Source organism: Agrilus planipennis, unplaced genomic scaffold (assembly GCF_000699045.2).
Source record: "Agrilus planipennis isolate EAB-ADULT unplaced genomic scaffold, Apla_2.0 scaffold89, whole genome shotgun sequence".
Lineage (NCBI taxonomy): Eukaryota > Metazoa > Arthropoda > Insecta > Coleoptera > Buprestidae > Agrilus > Agrilus planipennis.
This window is the reverse complement of record NW_020439079.1, coordinates 178,524-197,713: the sequence shown is the minus strand read 5'-3', so window position 1 is coordinate 197,713 and position 19,190 is coordinate 178,524. Positions and strand designations below refer to the sequence as shown.

Genomic DNA, 19,190 nt, shown 5'->3' with positions numbered 1-19,190 from the left:
GAACGCGGAGGCCGATTGTGCCTCTTTGTCGCTCGTTCCGCGCTCTCGCTTGCACTTCAAGCCTTAAATGGAACGCCTCAGAGCGAGGTAACGCCGCATGAGTCATGTTTTTTCGTGCGTGCAGCCGGCTCCATCGAATTATAAGACGTTGTCACGTCAAAGATCAAAAACAAAGTTCATTTATTTTGTCTATTAATCAACGGGTATTATCAAAATTTCAAGTAATGGATTACGTTGTAGCACAGAACAACACAGAACATGGTCCTTCAAGCCGGATTTAATTAACAATCAACGAGTATTATCTAAATATCAAATAATCATCTGGCCTACATTAAGTTGTAGTAGTAGTACAGGACTACACAAAACAACCTCTCTACTTTTTGTAAAACTTCTGAGTATTACTAATTTAATTAATTCTTATTACTTACTTTTTTCGCTGACTAACCTCAATATACTGTTTTATACGACTTCGCAGTGAAAAATGATTATTCTTTAAATTTCCTTTATTCTCATAGCCCCGTTTTCTAGCAAACTTAAAATGCTGCTGGCTACCAGATTAATATATACAGGTATGTATGTAAACAACTAGAACGAAAGCAAATTCACGTTTTTCCGTTATAATTGCAAAAAATTGTTACGTACAGCAAAAGTGTTTCACGTTAATTTTTCTGCCTTAATTTTGTTGCCAAGTTTAATTTTCTCTCTGCCCATTCTTTGTAGTAGAGACGTAAAGTGGCTTTTAGAAAATGACATAAAAGCACGTACAAATAGTTAGCATACATCACATTGCACACATCTGCGTGTAAATTGTGCATTTACAATTACAAACACTGAGCCCGTCAGTTCAGAAAAAAACGTTTTTCAAGTTTTTTTTTAATACGAGTGAATTAAATCCAAAATTAAAACGGTATTATTTCTGTAATATCTAACCGCTTAGATAATATACAACAAAAATTGAATAAAAAAATTACAAGTGTATATTATTATGGGTGTGTTCCGGACTATAACCCAGCGTACTGGTTAATGCTCTGATAACGTCATGAATCGACGCCATATTGTACTGGTGTGCCACCATATTGTACTGGTGAGAGAAGTGTGACGTAATAGTATGTTAAACGGACGTGTATGCATCAGACTTTGAGGAATAAAATAATTCGAAGTGCAGGCAGCTCCGACAGAACACAGACATTTTTACCTGCTGTCTTAACAGTGCGTTTTAGAAAATACAACAAATGGCGCGGTAAACGCCATCTGCAGTACGATGCTACATTTTAGGATTACGTATGCTCCAACAAGGTCCATTTAAATATATGGATATCTACTTGCTGAAACGAATCCCGGCGTAGACCACTTCGAATTATTTTATTCGATTATGGTAACGTGCCTATCACGTTGAGGTTGGCTACGCCGGGATTCGTTTCAGCAAGTGGATATCCATATATTTAAATGGACCTTGTTGGAGCATACGTAATCCAAAAATGTAGCATCGTAGTACAGATGGCGTTTACCGCGCCATTTGTAGTATTTTCTAAGACTTTGAGGAATTTTTTATTGTAACTTTTGGAGCAAAATTGTTCTAAACTAGCACAAACACTATTCTCAATAACACCCTATGTAAAGGCATGCATTTGGTTGCATTTTATTTAAAATTTTCGGTCACAAAAGCTTTATTAAGTTAATTAATTTTTTACTCTATTATTAAATATTTTATAGGTATAGATAAATAAATGGATATTTAATCATTATATCATCATCATCATGATCATAAGGTCTAAAGGCCTTAGATTGGTTAGACACGTCATCTCCTATTTCAAGCCAATCTTCGAGTTTTCCAAAAACTAAAGCAACCACTCCACTTGCGGACAGTAATCTAATTTAGGCCTGTCTCTACCCCTGTTAACGTCTGTTTCTGCTATTAATACATCTCTAACCAACCCATCATGTCTGCAAATGTGTGTCCTGCCAACCCACCTCTACTATTTTTTATTGACATCCATAACGCCCTCTATTCTCCTACCCTTTCTAATACCACCGCATTTTTAATTTCCTCCTGTAACACCACATCTGAAACGCTTCAGAATTTTCATTTTTTGTAGCATCCACCGTCCAATTTTTATACCCATACAGAACCAGAGCCTTGCTCCAAGCATTTACCTTTAAAATTCGACCGGAAGTCTGACTAGTGTATGTTTTTGGGGTAGCTAAATCCAAATCCAAGGTCAATTTAATCCCAGCACGTCAGGGTTTAGATATAACCCCAAAAAACACTTCAAAACCTACAAAATCTGTTTAAAAGAATTCGGCGTGGAGGTCTAACTGTGTATACTGTATACCTTTGAATTCAAATCCGCGGTCAATTTACGTCAAAATTTAGACACAACCTTAAGAAGCACTACAAAATCCAGTAAAACCGTTTATCATGATAATACCAAACATTTTAAACCTAAAACCCGTAACAAATCAACTCCTCCAATTGTAATAAATGTGTAACTTCATAATCCTTCTGCGATCCCCAAAAACATACGCTATAACAGGTCAATTGAAAAGTCCCCGGCCTAAAATAGTAAAACACACTTTTTTTGCAAAATTTGTTTTTTTTTATTCAACATAATTCCCTTCAAGGGTGATACACTGATTATAGCGATCCTCCAACTTTTCGATACCATTTTTGTAGTACGATTTGTCCTTTGCTTCAAAATAGGCCTCAGTTTCGGCGATCACCTCTTCATTCGACGAAAATTTTTTCCCAACGAGCATTCTTTTGAGATCTGAGAACAGGAAGTAGTCGCTGGGGGCCAGATCTGGAGAATACGGTGGATGCGGAAGCAATTCGAAGCCCAATTCATGAATTTTTGCCATCGTTTTCACTGACTTGTGAGACGGTGCATTGTCTTGGTGAAGCAGGACTTTCTTTTTCTGCAAATGCGGTCGTTTCTCGGCGATTTCGTCCTTCAAACGGTCCAATAACGCTATGTAATAGTCGCTGTTGATGGTCCTTCCTTTTTCAAGGTAGTCAATGAAAATTATTCCACGCGCATCCCAAAATACAGACGCCATAACCTTGCCAGCCGACTGTTGCGTTTTTGCACGCTTTGGAGCGGGTTCATCGTGTGCAGTCCACTCCGATGACTGTCGATTGGACTTCGGAGTGAAATGATGGAGCCATGTTTCATCCATTGTCACATATCGACGCAAAAACTCGGGTTTATTACGCGTGATCATCTTCAAACACTGCTCTGAATCATCAACTCGTCGTTGTTTTTGGTCAAAAGTGAGCTCGCGCGGCACCCACTTTGCACAGAGCTTTCTCATACCCAAATATTCGTGAATGATGTGATGTATACGTTCCGTTGATATCTGTAGAGTGTCTGCTATTTCATTCAATTTCAATTTACGGTCATTCAAAATCATTTTGTGGATTTTTTTAATGTTTTCGTCCGTAACAGCCTCTTTTGGGCGTCCACTGCGTTCACCGTCTTCGGTGCTCATTTCACCACGTCTAAACTTAGCATACCAATCCTTGATGGTTGATTTTCCTGGGGCAGTGTCCGGAAATTCGTTATCAAGCCAAGTTTTTGCTTCAACTGTATTTTTTCCCTTCAAAAAGCAATATTTTATCAACACGCGAAATTCCTTTTTATCCATTTTTTTCACAATAACAAAAGTTGCTTCACTAAAAATGCTATAATTCACAAACTAATGATCCGACAGCCGTCAAATTTATAGACGCGTCTTTTGAAGGTTAGGACTAACTGAAAATCATATGGATTTAGTTCTGGTGCCGCCATCTATGTGTCAGGCCGGGGACTTTTCAATTGACCCTAGTACATAAGTCAGACTCCCAGGCCGACAAGAAATTTCGTATGTCTAATTAATATATATAGCCCATCGACTATTTATTTATTATTTTCGACTTAATAATAAATAAATAGTCGATTAGTTTAACAATTACTTTTGTAATCGGCGAAAGAAAATAAAAGGGAGAACTCCCAAAAAAGTTCTACTAAAGAATGGCCATGTTACAAAAAACTTGAAAACAACTGTGTTGGAATGTACACATCATGGCGTCAAAAATACGTAGAAGTATTTTCAGTATAGGAAAAACGTGAACGAGATCTTGGCCCCTTTTTTTGGAAAGACATTTGTTTCCTACTCTATCGTTTTTACGAGGTCATCGTCAGATACCCAACATTAATTCGAACCCAGGCTGCAGGAAAGATGGTCCTAACGTACAACACATTGGAGAGATTAATTACATAGGCATTATTCATTACACTTAATGGAGAGAAATCGGTATTTCTTGCCGTGATTCCTGAATTCTTTCGTCCCTTTTTGCACATAAGGTTGACGTGTTGTTAAAAAAGAAGTCGTTTATTGAATGTTTTCTCTTAAACACAAATAACGCGTACAAAAAAAAAATTGTCCTCATCGAGAAGTTTCCATCTTTTATGCCGATTTCCCGTATTTTCTACTCATTAAAATTAGTGAAGAGGGCACAGCTTAATCATTATCGATTGCTTTGTGGTTCCAATTATTATCTACAAAAAACTTCCAACAGGTTTTGAATTTTTTCCAAAACTGAGCAACTCTCTCCAATTAAAAGACAATTTACAAAGAAATCGCCCAAATGTTTTTCGAAAAACCCATATTCATCGACTGGCTACCGACAACTCCCTTCGAACATTGTAGGACATTACAAACATTTTTTTGTCGAAATATATGAATATGCCCGTGTATATACGTAAGTATCACAGCCCAGCTCCACCATTCACACATAATGATCCTCGAACATCCTGGAACGTTCTAGATTCCTCCAGTGTAGTTTACTCTAGAACTTTTTGCTTGATGATAATCCTAAATACTCGTGAACAAGAGAACGCTAGATACATTCAAGGACTTTCTAGGAAGTACATTCTCACTTATTTTAGACGAATGTGTAGGTGTCAGGTGGTCGATCCCGCAGGCCTAAACATACACCAAAGTGGATATAAATCTTGGACGTTATCGGAAATTCCACCGAGCGGCATGGCCTAGAGGTCTAGACCATTGCTTAGCATTCGGGAGGACGCCGGTTCGATTCCGGGTCTATCTGCCTTGGTTTTTCTGTGGTTTCCTTGGATCACTTAGGCAAATGCTGAGGCAGTAATATTCCACAGATAATCTTTCACTCTCTTCTGTCTTCATTTCGTCCGTCTCATCTTTCTCACCCGAACCACCACCCACCCATTCCCACGATTCCTGAAAGCAGGCTGAAGAGGGTCTTCCGCCCTACCTTCCGGCATAGTCCGGAGGGACTGCTCGCCCACCAGCATTACTGGCTGGTGGGAATGAAACACCAAAAATTTTTTTTTTTTGGAAAATTCCAAACAAGTTTTAGATCACCTTCCCTAATGTAGTGTTAAAAACCACCCCATCTGCACTCATACTTAATGGTGTTTCACTCTTCTGGACTACGTCGGAGGGTAGGGCAGAAGGCTCTCTTCAGGCTTATTATAGGGGTCGTGGGAATGCGTAGGTGGAGGTGGGGGTGAGAAAGATGAAACGGACGAAACGAAAACAAGTAAAAACGACCTAAATTACCACAGAAATAGTTCCTACAATTTAGACGAAAATTTAAATTCTAAAATTATAGCCAAAATACTACCCTTTGAAACTCTAAAACATCTCCAAACTAGCACCACATTAAAAATGATCCGAAAGAGCTCCCAAACTTCGCCTCCCCAAAAAACACACTATAACAGCACCAAAACAACATCACATACAAAATTAGTGCTCTTTTGGCGCTTTTTTATTATAAATGGGTCGCTTTTTCGGTGATATTTTAGTAGCATTCTGGAAAGCAATCGGTGCTGTATCCGCGTTCTTTTCGTATTAAATGCGGTACAGTTTCAGTACTCTATTCGTACACAATCGGCGGTTTAGTCATGCAAACGGACCTTTTCCGGTAATATTATAGAGAAATTTATGAAGCTAGTTTGGTCGTAATTCGGTAGAGTGAAATTGAAAATAATATAGTCTAAACCTGTAGGCTCTTACTTTGTATTATGGATTTTCTTTGGAAGTGGAAGGGAACAATTTTGATACAACTAAAGCTTTACTTGACTACTTACTGTGGTATTACGAATTTCTACTAGATGTAATTATCTACATACCTAATTAAAATATATGTATATAATGACCCTGGATGAGACCAATTTTCGAAAATTTCCGGGGAGAAGATACAAATGAAGCAATAAACTTATTTGTTTTTTTATTTCATATTTACAACGAATAAAATATATTTACTTACAATAACTGTCATACTGTACACAATACACAAATACAAATAATAACTCAAGATAATTATTAGCAAAACACGTATACTATTTACAAGAAATTTCGGCAACGGTCTTTTAGTCGGAAACAATATATTACGAACATTTCTTGGAATTTGTTCGAAATATGAAATCGATCACTTTTAACTATATACCATACCTTCCACACCAGCACAGCCAGAGAGACATGCAACCACCATAGTGCACGACGGATGACTCAGGGCTCATCACTTTGGAAAATTTCTTATGTTACAAACACTGCTGTTATCAATATGAAGCCATCGTTTTCTTGAAATGTCTTAATTTCACAGAGAAACTGCGTCATATGTATTCTGTACAGTAGATTTCTTTTGGTTTCCCTTTTTTAGTAACCTTGATTTTTTTTCTCGCAAGTTTACATTATTTATTCATTGTATGGGAATTTGAGTGGATTCAAAACTCGTCCAGTTCAGTTACCTGAGCGTATGTATTAGATGGAGATGAAATTGTAACTCCGTATCTGCATATCCAGTATTCTATCGACACAAAATATGTATCCGGTATGAAAATATGCGATACACAATCCAAGCTAACCTACTCCGTTTTTGAGTCCCAATTCTTATTCATGATTCTTGAAATCGGTATTGATATCGGAAATGTAATCATAGAAAAAATATTGGAAAACTTTGTAGTCCTTTATAAATTATAAAAATTAGGGTAAAGGTCTAGATGATGGCCCCACCCCCGAAGGGTGGGGAACATCAAAAAGGGAGGTCTCCACCACTGTACCATAAAAAGTTCGTGGCGGTCTCACCCCCATAAAAAGTAATGGGGGTTCAAAGTTAATAAATATACCAATTTTTATACATTTATAGGCATGTACATATTTATATAGTCATTCTTAAACAATATTCAAAGGTAAAACTAATGAAAAATACATAAAAATATTGTGAAAGTTATATAAAACATTATTTAAATATCTTTATCAATTTAGGTTAGGTTAGGTTAGGTCAGGTTATCGGGTTTTGTTCAAGTGACCACCCTCTTTCGATCTCCCACCTCCGCCCGCTCGAAAATATTTTTTTTATTGAATTTTATTTGAATTATAGTGTATGGAAATTGTCAAAATAATCAACTTTCAACCCCCATAACTTTTTATGGGGGTGACACCGCCGCAAAGTTTTTATGGGGTTGACACCGCCGCAAACTTTTTATGGGGTTTTACTCAAGTGACCACCCTCTTTCGATCCCCCCTTCCCCCACCCCAACTAACCCCCATAACTTTTTATGGGGGTGAGACCGCCGCGAACTTTTTATGGTACAGTGGTGCGGGATACCTCCTCTTTCGATCGCACCCCCGAAGGAGGTGGGGACCATCATCTAGACATTTACCCAATATTGGAATTTCATACAGTTCCTAGAATTGGGTCTCCAAACCAAAATTTCTACAAAAATAATTGAATTACATATTAGAAGGTGAGGGAGACAGTTTTTGAATGAGTCAAATCTTATTTTTAATACGTTAAAAACAATTTAATGTTTTAAAAAAAAAATAAGTTAATTTGGTACATGTTTTTGAAAGATATTAATTTTTATTTAAATATTAAAGTGCTGCAGAAAATCGGTTGAAAGGTGGATGTGTTAATGTATATTTATTTTAATGAGTAGTTTAGCTTAACCGATGGTTCATATAAAGTGAGTTAAGTGAATAATTGTGCATGTTCCTATATCATTTGCATATATTTTATTGGTTGTAAAAAGTTGGTGTTCTGTCCTTGACGAAAACAAATTCAGACCGTTAACCTTTTCCAGGCTACCATTCTGTATGATAATGAGATGAAAATTACATTCAGCAAATTAGGGAAATGATAAGTTTAAAAGCTAATGATACGTTTCGGTCCCTCATTGATTTAGGAATTTAGAAAACGGTTCAACACAAAGGTCTTATTTTTCGCATTTATTGTTTGCATTTGCAATCGATGTCGTCTGTTCAAACGGCTTCGAATCTTTTGTACCAAGATTAAATAAAACATTTTTGATTTATGAATAAGAATTCACAGACTTCGCATATTATGCAAGTAGCTTACAATTATACTTGATTTACTTTCTCTAGCGATGTGACCCTTCCAANTACGTACGTACGTACGTACGTACGTACGTACATACACACATCATCAAAAAAATTGGCTAGCATGCTACTAATATGTTAAAACGTGGAAATATAATGAAAATTCCGATTTCACTTTTCGACCCAATTACAATAACTTCCTAATGGGAAGTTAAAAATTACAAATTTGAAATTTGTTTTTAATTTTTATGCATTTGTTCATATTATTGCTTTAGTTCGACTCGGGTTCTATTTCCAACTGTTGTAATGCCTTTTTTTTCTTCTCAATTTACATATTTTTGTTTCTTATTCTTTTTAAATTTTTGGCACTTCAAGGAAGGTTAGGTTATGGTTAGTATAATCCTGGAGAAATTATGCACATATGTTTTTTCAAATAGACATCGCGCATGTTTTACTTAGGAAATGGAAGATAACGCAGTATTGCGTTTCCTATCGTGGGCGATGACAACGACCAATCGGTCTCGCCGGATAAACAACGGAAATATGCGTTCCAACAACATATTGAACTTAATTGTATAAATAACTTGTCAAACAGATAATAATACGATTAAGCGACGCGTAAGAATTGTTGTCCAGGGTCGTACTGGTTAACTTTGGTTTTAAACCCATTAATCCCTGCATTTAAAACACCATCTCATAACCCAAGCATTTTGAACCCTACAACCTCATAAACCAAGCATTTTGATGGAAGTCATAATTCTATAATTGTTACAAAAGAATACTTGAAAATTGTAAATTTAATAATACGACCAACTACTATTTCAATAGTTTTAACAATTCTTGAGAACAAGCGGCGATATTATTAATTGTTTTCTCGTAATCATAATTAAAATGGGAAATTGGGATTAGGGATGAGTTACAGAGATAGAAGAACGATACTTAGTTTGTATAAAATGCAACTGGAGCAGCAACGTAAAGAAGTAAATATTAAGAAGGGAGTAATCAAGCAATCACACTGTTACCTCTACTTTTTAATCTATACATCGAAGACGCGATCAACATCATTAAAGACTGTACAACTGTAAGGATAGATATACAGGGGCAAAAGATTAGTATGCTTAGATTTGCAGATGATATAGCAGTATTAGCATTTAGCAAGGAGAAATTAGAGATAGCTTTAAATAAAATGGAAGCGGTATTGAAAAAACAGGATTGTATGAAAATAAATAAAGATTAGAAGAAGTGGTTGATTTTAGGTATCTAGGAAGTCAGATAAGTCAGGACGGAAGGAGTAATAGGGATATAAAGTAGAGGATAGCGCAATTATATACGAGGGTGGATTGATAAGTTTCCGGCCTGACCAAGAAAAACAAGGTTTTTAAAAATTTTTTTTTTTTATTTCTCAACATAATCTCCTCCAAGGCTGATACATTTCTCATAGCGGTGTTCCAGTCTATTAATGCCATCTCTATAGACTGATTCGTCAAGCTCCTCAAAATAACCATTTACAGCTTCGATTACTTCTTCATTGTCCGCAAATCTCTTACCGCCAAGCCATTTTTTGAGATTAGGGAACAGAAAATAGTCACTCGGGGCTAGGTCTGGAGAGTAAGGAGGGTGCGGCATCAATTCAAACTTTAGATCGTTGATTTTAGCCGTCGCAACGATTGACGTGTGCGCTGGTGCGTTATCGTGATGAAACAAGATTTTTTTCTTCGCCAGATGAGGTCGTTTAATTTTCACCTCGTGGCTCAAACGTTGCAATAAGTCTGCGTAGTATTGACCAGTGATAGTATTACCCTTTGCAAGGTAATCAATGTATATAATACCTCTTGCATCCCAAAAAACAGTAGCCATAACCTTGTTCGCCGAAAAAATTGTTTTTGCCTTCTTTGGAGTTGGTTCCCCTGGTCCAATCCACTGTTTAGACTGTTCTTTGGTTTCAGGAGTGTAGTGGTGGACCCACGTTTCGTCAACGGTTACGAATCGACGCAAAAATTCGCTTGGATTACGCTTATACAATGACAAATTTGCGGTAGAAATGTTTTTTCGAATCAATTTTTGGTCGACTGTTAGCAAACGCGGCACCCATCTTGCACAGAGCTTTTCCATATGCAAATGTTGGTGCAAAATATGTTGCACACGTTCATATGACATCTTACAGGTCTCAGCTATCTCACGCACTTTCAATCTGCGGTCTCCCAGCACTATTTGATGAATTTTTTCGATCATATCTGGAGTTGTGACCTCAACGGGGCGTCCTGAGCGAGGCCCATCAGAGGTGCTCACACGACCCTTTTTAAACTCGGAAACCCACTGCTTAACGGTTGAATATGACGGGGAGGATGTCCCCAGTGTTGAGTCCATCTCTTTTTTAATTTCCTTCGGCGTTAACCCCTTCAAATAAAAGTATTTGATGACAGCACGATTTTCCTGCTTTTCCATTTTTACGAAAACCACAGAGGCGTCTTGTTCAGCGTGCTGTCAAACCTACACTAGCAAGGAGATCGGGCTGAAACTATAGCTACAAGCTATCCAAGGATGGTACTATAGAATGTCACCTCAAGGTAGGCCTAGTGGCGTCATCTCTTGGTTAGGCCGGAAACTTATCAATCCACCCTCGTATACTTGTGTTTTTACATGGGTTATCATCATTATCATAAGGCCTTCAATCCATAGATTCGTTGGATACGCACTTCTCCTTCTCCCTACCTTGAGCGAAAAACCGAAGCTTAAGATCAAGAAGAATGAATTCTCTGAGCCTCTTAGAACTATTTATGTGCATGCTTATAGCTACATCTTTTTCTGCAGCAGTATAACATCTAATTCCTTCTTCAATTACTTTGATTAGCTCGTAGATATTTGAATATTATGCCTATCTGAATACTGAGCAGTGGTTCTATGCCGCTCCTTGTGAACTAAATGTTTAGAGCATTGCTTAGCCCTACGGAAGACACCAGTTCGATTCCAGATCGATCTACCTTGGTTCATATTTTTCTGAAATTGTATTGGACCACTTAAACATTAGGCAAATGCTGGGGTAGTAATATTCCACAGGTAATCTTTCACTCTCTTCTCTCTTCATTTAGCCCATCTCATCTATCTTATCTCAACCACCACCCACTTACTTCCACCATTCCTAAAAGGAGACCGCTCTACCCTCCGGCATTGTCTGGAGGAACTGCCCTGCCACCAGCATTTTTGCCTGTTTCTGAAAATTAGTATAATATACCTTTTTCCACAGTCAGGTACTTGTCATTAAGAAAAGTGAATTAGGTTCTACTCTTTTCCAAGATTCGCCAATAAACTTGAAATCAACTACGAAACCCCCAGTGCGCAAGTCAAACCCATAATCGTATTTTAATTTTTTACCGGTTTTTCCACCTGTCTCTTATGACTACATACATATAGACGACAAGTGTTTCCTGGATCTTCAGTTCAACAACTGGCTCCCCTTCAATTAAAATGCACCTGTTTCACGTACCCCTTAATAACGGAACCGTCTCTCTCTCCCGATCCTGTCTATGCGTTCGACACAATGCCAACAGTGCCGAGTTAAGTTCTTCCACGAACAAACTCGCTGCCGGTACACAATACATGTAAATGTACACGCCAGAGTCCGTCCAACCTGCTGATACAAGAAGAGTGACCGTTCTCAGTAGTCGGCCACCTCCAACGTTGAGAAAAAGAAGAAATCGCGTCCAGTTTTCGTGCTCGCAACGAAGAGAGAAATAAATAAAGAAACCGTACCTGCAGCAGCCAAACGACCAGCCGTCCAGGCTTGCGGTCTTGTGTTTGGGTTTTTATCGAGAGGTTACTGCGCACTGCGCTGTTGTACCTATTGTACTTACCGTACTGGACTGACTTAAGTAACGGCGAAAAGAAAATTCGTCAACTTCTAACAGCCGAAGAAACGCACTATGTAATAACAGAAAGTTGTCAGTTTATTGCATTTACACGCGATAGTTTGATGTCGTCGACTGGAAGTTTATGTGATAAATGTGGAAACGTCGGAGTTAAAGTCAGTGATTCCGTCAGATTTGTTTTCGTTGTTGGTTGGATTGTGATGTGTGCGGTAGTGTGAGGTTAAGTATATTGACCTGGACGATTTGTGGCGGTTCGCAGTATCATACAGTAACACAGGGTGTTTCGGACCAGTTTCCCTTTAATTTTAGAGTTTCTTTCAAAATGTGTATATATATATATATGTGGAAAGACACATAAATACCTGATTTTTATGTGATTTTGTGATATTTAAATACATAATTGTTAATGTAGCGGATATACATTGGATACATTGGATTTTATAATTTTTTTCATACGTATTGTATACAAATGGGGAGATACAAGTTTGGTAAGCATATTTATTAATTTTCTTTACCATTTAGGTATCTATTAATAGTAAATGTTGTAAAATGCCACTAGTTTATAATAATTAATATCAAAACGATTATTTTTTATAAATTATTAGTTGTCATAGTACCTAAAACATCCCTGGTACAAGAAAAGGCAAAAAGAGATCTATATTATAAACGGGTCTACAACATATTCATATTACGGTAGTATAGGAGCAATAGTAAGTTTTTTAAAGAAAAGATTGCGATTTTTAATATTAAATAGGAGCTTATAATGGTTTTTGAATTTACTGATAAGAACTACATATGAGTAAATATATATATCAGTGTTCACCAGCCAACTTAGAACACTTACAGTTCGGTCTCTTCGTCTGTTCGATCGTCCATGTTAAAACCTTTATCACATCCCTTCATTAATAAGTACTTTTATAATTATTTGAGAAAAATTATTATTATTGTCTCGAAAACAGTTAAGATTTTTTGAATTAAAAGTTTTACGAGTGTACGTACCTACTCATTGTTTTACCTTATCACATTGGGTCAGAATTGTTTTGGATAAATCCTGTAGATACTTAATTTTAACCCTCGGGGACACGATTTTAACGTATAAAATCGTTATAAAAATCCCGCTTCTACTTTCAAAACTCAGTGAATACTTTTATTCTGTACTATAGTTAGTTTTTCTTAATGATATTTGTTAAAATAGACTTTCTATCTACTTGTCTCTCATATTCTATCAGATACTTCATCGACGTTGTTCATAAGGATGATTTTATATCCACTTTAAATTCGAACCAAAAAAAAAAGTTACCGATACTAACTTCAAATTAAAAAAGCTGTAGATAATCTTCAACGAATGCACGATGCAATGATAAATTACGATTACTACAAAAACTTTAGTTCTATTTAAGACTTTTTATACAAGTTAGAAGACATACTAGAACTATATACAGAAACTTAAATTATATTAGATACATAATGGAAGAATTTGTTATGCATTATTTATATTTATTGCTTTTATTTGCATTCATAATAATAATATTCGAATTTTATATCATTTTTATATTATTCCTTATATTAGCTTTAAATCAACACTCCAATTGAAAAAATATGGAACAACTGAAAACTAGATTGTATTATTCAGTTTAAAATACTCGTTGTCTAGCAAAGATTTTATTCGTGACATCATCATCATCATCATAAGGTCGTCAGTCCTAAGACTGGTTGGACATGTACCTCCACTCTTTCCTATCCTGAGCTAATCTTCGCATTTCCCTAAAACTAGAACAGCCCACATCCTTAACTATTTGCGAACAGTAATCTAATCTAGGTCTACCTCTACCCCTCCTAACTCCTGTTTCTGCCTCTAATATGTCTCTGACTAGACCTTCATGCCTGAGAAGGTGTCCTACCAACCTATCTCGCCTATTTTTTATTGACCTCCTATTCTTTCCAATCTCTCTTCATTTCTCACCTTTTTTACCCACGTTATCCTCATCATCCGCCTATAACACCACATTTGGAACGATTCTAACCTTTTCTTTTCCGCCGCGCCCACTGTCCATGTTTCACACCCTTACAACGCCGCGCTCCAAAAATACACCTTTAACAACCTTTTTCGAATTTCTAAATTAATAGGTATAGGTGCAATATTCTTGACATATTTTAGAAATAAAGAATAGTTAAAATAGTACTTTGCTACATTTTTATGTTTTCCTTTTCGTTGGTTTATTCTTTACTGGATTATACCCTACTTCAGCTTACTATGTCGGATGTATTGTGACAAATAGGCAGACATATATTTTATTTACCCAATTTAAAATTATAAAGTTTGGCAGTCTTTGTCAAGTTTTACACCGCCATTAGTTCGATTCACATTTTTTCCAGTCGCCACCTAGGTGTATACATATAAATAGTTTTCCAAGTAATCAATAATGGTTATTAGTAATTACTAATGGTCTATTTAATTGTAGTTGAAGTGATGAACTACCGCCTAATTAATTCATGTTCCGTTTTTAATTAATGATTTATGCAGATTTGAATAGCCTGAATCTGCGCCATTTAACATAATTGGCTAGCAATTATCGAGAGAAAATTAATTACTTACTGGACTCTAACAATCCTGTGTTGCAAGATCATTTTTAGAACTTCAAGTTTTTCCTAGCTGTTTGATCGGCTTATCTACCGATTATTTCTGTTTTTCTTTCTACATTCTCAAATTTGGTTTTGAAATAATATGCAAAATTTTGTTTAATGAACTTGTTAAAAATTAGCAGCAACTAAATAAACTAAGTGGAACACTTCTGATATTTAATAATCAAATATTAATGTGAAAATTCATTTTCCATCTATACCAAGTATAAATTACCTCAAATTAATGATGAAAAATTAGTTCGTTAAGCCAAAGGTCCCAGGTTCGTTTCCCGGCGAGGGTGTGACAACAGCCACAAATTTTTCCTCACTAACCTCAGGTAATTTATAGTTGGTATAAATGGAAAATTAATTTTCTTTTCACATTAATATTTTATAAATGTTCAATATTAAAAATCAAATTAAAATTGAAGAAGGTTTACTATTTTATGTGTTACGTCTTCACTTTACAAATTAAAACGCCGTGTTGAAGTAGAGATTATTTTTGTTAAGAAATTTATTTAAGTAGCAAATGTGAAAGAGTAGATACTCAGATTTTTAAATTAGTTTATTTACCTGCATTAAATACAAGTGTAATTTTAAGTTCGGTATAAAATTCGACCTTGCCGACGTCGAATGTAAGTCTCTTTTCTTTTCAAAAAACACAAAGTAAAATTGTCTCCTGCACCGTCGCCATCCTTACCCTCGATTCCGTACAGTAAAAGTTCCTTCCTAACGGTACGCTTTAAATAAAATGGAAGAGGTGTTGACAAAACAGTATTGTATGAAAATAAATAAAAGTAAAATAAAACTGCTGGTTTGTAAGGGAGGAAAAGGTAGGGAAAGAGAGAATATAAAAGTGGTAGACGAAAAATTAGAAGAAGTGGCTGATTTTAGGTATCTAGAAAGTCAGATAAATCAGGACGGAAGGAGTAGTAGCGATATAAAGGAGAGGATAGCGCAAGGTCATGTCGCCTTCAATAAAAAGAAGTCACTTCTATGCATGCGAACGGTTAATTTAGAAATTAGATAATTAGTATATTTGGAGCGCAACGGGTGCGAAACGTGAACAGTGGGCGCAGCGGAAAAAAAAAAGAAAAGAAAAAAAAAGAAACTTTGGTGAACAGAGGATTCTATAGGAGTCAATAAGAAATAGGCGAAAAGAGCTAGTTAAAGACATATTAGAAGCAGACACAGGAGTTAAGAGAAGTATAGATGGAGCTAGATTAGATTACTGTTGGCAAATAGCTAAAGATGTTCTAGTTTTAGGGAAATGGGAAAATTAGCTCAAGATAGGAAAGAGTGAAGGTGCGTGTCCAACCAGTCTTAGGATGACGACCTTATAATGATGATACAGGTGTTTCTGCACTTTTTTTCGCATATATATTTTAAAGAAAAAGATTAAACGAGTAGGTTTTGGTTATTTACAATTGCACCCTCGTAAGATTTCGTCTTCGTAGAAGGTCTCAACATTATAATTCCATGATTTTTGACGATTCTAAAAAATTATGATACTTTTTTCATCTAATTTGTAATAGTCAGCATCTGTTTCGTTTCACTGATTCACCAAATCAAATTTTGCAGATGTAGCTCGTACAATAAATTATTTATTGCTTTTTATGCAACAATAATTTCTTTTAAGGACATTTTTTACCGATGTTATTTTTCTAGACTTTAACTTTTTAGTAACCCATCAATCATGTTTGAGCAAATGAGCATTAGGAGCGATAGATTAATAACGTTACCTTCTCATCGTTTGATTCTTTACACACGACTTTCTTCGTACCTAACATTACCCTGGAAACTGACGTGTTTTCTTCCTTTTTCAACCTTTAAAATTGTCATTGAACAATTTTGCCAATTTTCATTCAGTAAAATCTTAAATTGTGAAAATCTCAAATAAACAGAAGATCCACGAGACCATCGGAGGTGCCTAAAACACTCCAAAGTTGACAAAATTCAACTAAATAATTAAAAAGAAAAACAAATTGTCACTATTAAAGTAGACTAGCATGTTGCGTGATGTGACGATGTTAAAAATACAGTAAAAGCTCTTTATTCGCAAGGTATAAGTTCCATAAATATGCCGCGAATACAGAAACCGTGGATATGGAGTGGTAATAAGTATGGAATCATAAGGGGTACGTACTAAGATTCCAAAATAAAACCAATATGTATCAGAATAAAATCAAATTTATTGAGAAATTATCGCAATTAAAATTAATCGTTATAATCAGCTTTAGATAAGGGTTTAAAATATTTAGTGATTTTTTCTTGATTTGAATTTTGAATTAGTCCACTCGGTTACATCTTTTATAAAAGTCGCCTCGACACCAACAGTACATGCCCAAAAGATGCCGATACATTAAGGGGATACAGTAGTACATGCGCCGTAGAGCAGAAACATGCTTATCGGTTCTAGATATCATGAGTTTAATGTTTAGAACAGAGGTTTGAAATTTTGTAGTAAGATAGATAAAGCTTTGTTCTAAAGCCTGTCGAAGGTCATACGTGTCCTACAAGAAGCGTCAAATTTAAGCACTTGTAAAAGCTTTTAATGACCATATTACTGAAAACCAAAAACGTACCGAGTTAGTGTGAACCTTTATTCGTTACCATACAAAAAATCACGTATTTATCTCGCAGCGTTAAATCGCAATGTTTAGAATAGAAACCCATGTTTTCGGAAAAATTCACACTAGACACGAGAAGTCTATTGCGGTCAATCCCCTTAATAAATGACCCCGAATACTTTTCTGTTTACCGATTGCATTCGTGAATAATGAAATTTTTAGCCGCCAATACACGAACTGGGTTGTAATTTTTTCACCCACGAATAAGGAAACCGCGAATAAGAAACTTTTACTGAAATGCAATCGTCGGTGTACTGCTGTACCACCTAGAAAAACTTCTCGAAATACCAGTGCATTCCATGGTAAAATCACACAAAAAAATTAAAAATAATTATATTTAAATTACTACAAATGCACACTAAACTAAAGGTTTATAGAGAACTCGCCTAAATATACTCATGTTGAGATGATAAATTATGTTAACTTGATGTAGGTGTTGGCGAAATGACGATTGAAATTGTTCTCTCGTAAATTTATTAAAATTCGTAATATCTAAGTTTTTATCGGTACTAGAAAATTGAGCCAGACGAAACTGCATAACTATTGTCGGGGTGGTGAACTTTACCAACCCTGGAAATACCGAATGATAATGAGCTTTTTGGAACAGACAATAAATATGATAAAGTTTCTTTGGTACTTGCAATAGTGCAGGAATTAAACAGAATTTCGAGAAGTTTGCTGAAGGCAGTTCCTTGAAATTACAAATAATAATACTGAGAACTGATTTCGAACAATTGATACAAATAAACAAAGAAACAAATATACAATTATGACTAAAATATTAATAAATATGTTACAAACATGTAAACATAGAGCTTTCCCGCAATTTCGTCGGCGCGGAATTCGATTATAATCCACTCCCATTTTACACCTAAACCAGCTGGATCCTTAAAAAAAATGCCGGATCCGCCCAGTACCGGATCCAAACCGGGAAACTAAAATGGCTAGTTAACCCATCTAACAGTAATTTTCTTTGTTCATTAGTAAAAAGTAAGGAAAAGAGCAAATAATAATTAAATTTAAACATTCTAATTTCACCTGGTAATTACATACTTTTCCTTAATTATTTTCCAGCATATAGACTTTCTGACAACTCATGCGTACATCATCTACATCTGTATATTACGTTACCTACCCTTGCTTTCATTTGTACGTAGATATTTGATAACGTCGTAACACAATAGAGATATTACAAACACGTACGTGCAATACAATACAATACAATACATATCTATACAAACTTTACAGAACCCCTATCAAATGCAAATAATAAACTATTCAACATTACCGGAGATTACAATCTTTTAAGGTATTTCTTGGAAATTAAACATAAAGTTAAATTTGTAAAGCAGCCCCATTGTGAAATTGAATTAATATATATGAATACGCAAGTATATCTTCAGAAATAGCTTTGGTTTAGTTTATGTATGTACAGGGTAAAATAATTCGAAGTGGTCTGTATTCTGTCGAAACTGCCAGACCGGATCGCGATTTCGATCTATTTGGATCTCATCAGCGCGTCGCAGGCAGCTCCGACAGAACGCAGACCAACTTTTACCTGCTTTCTTAACAGCGCGTTTTAGAAAATACCACAAATGGCGCGGTAAACGCCATCTGTAGTACGATGCTACATTTTAGGATTACGTATGCTCCAACAAGGTCCATTTAAACATATGCATATCTACTTGCTGAAACGAATCCCGGCGTAGCT

General features: G+C 35.9%; 1 protein-coding gene across 3 annotated transcripts in view; it reads left to right on the top strand.

The window, feature by feature from the left end:
• LOC108734587 (ankyrin repeat and fibronectin type-III domain-containing protein 1) overlaps window positions 1-19,190 on the top strand; it is a 375,782-nt gene that overhangs the window by 275,108 nt on the left and 81,484 nt on the right. Inside the window, exon 1 of one of the 3 annotated variants that reach the window (XM_018466211.2) lies at window positions 11,993-12,715. The exons of the other annotated variants lie outside the window; for them this stretch is intronic. Coding sequence (XP_018321713.1) covers window positions 12,697-12,715 — 19 coding nt within the window. The 5' untranslated portion in view covers window positions 11,993-12,696. Of the gene's footprint in view, window positions 1-11,992; window positions 12,716-19,190 lie in introns of those variants that run through there. 3 annotated transcript variants of the gene reach the window in all.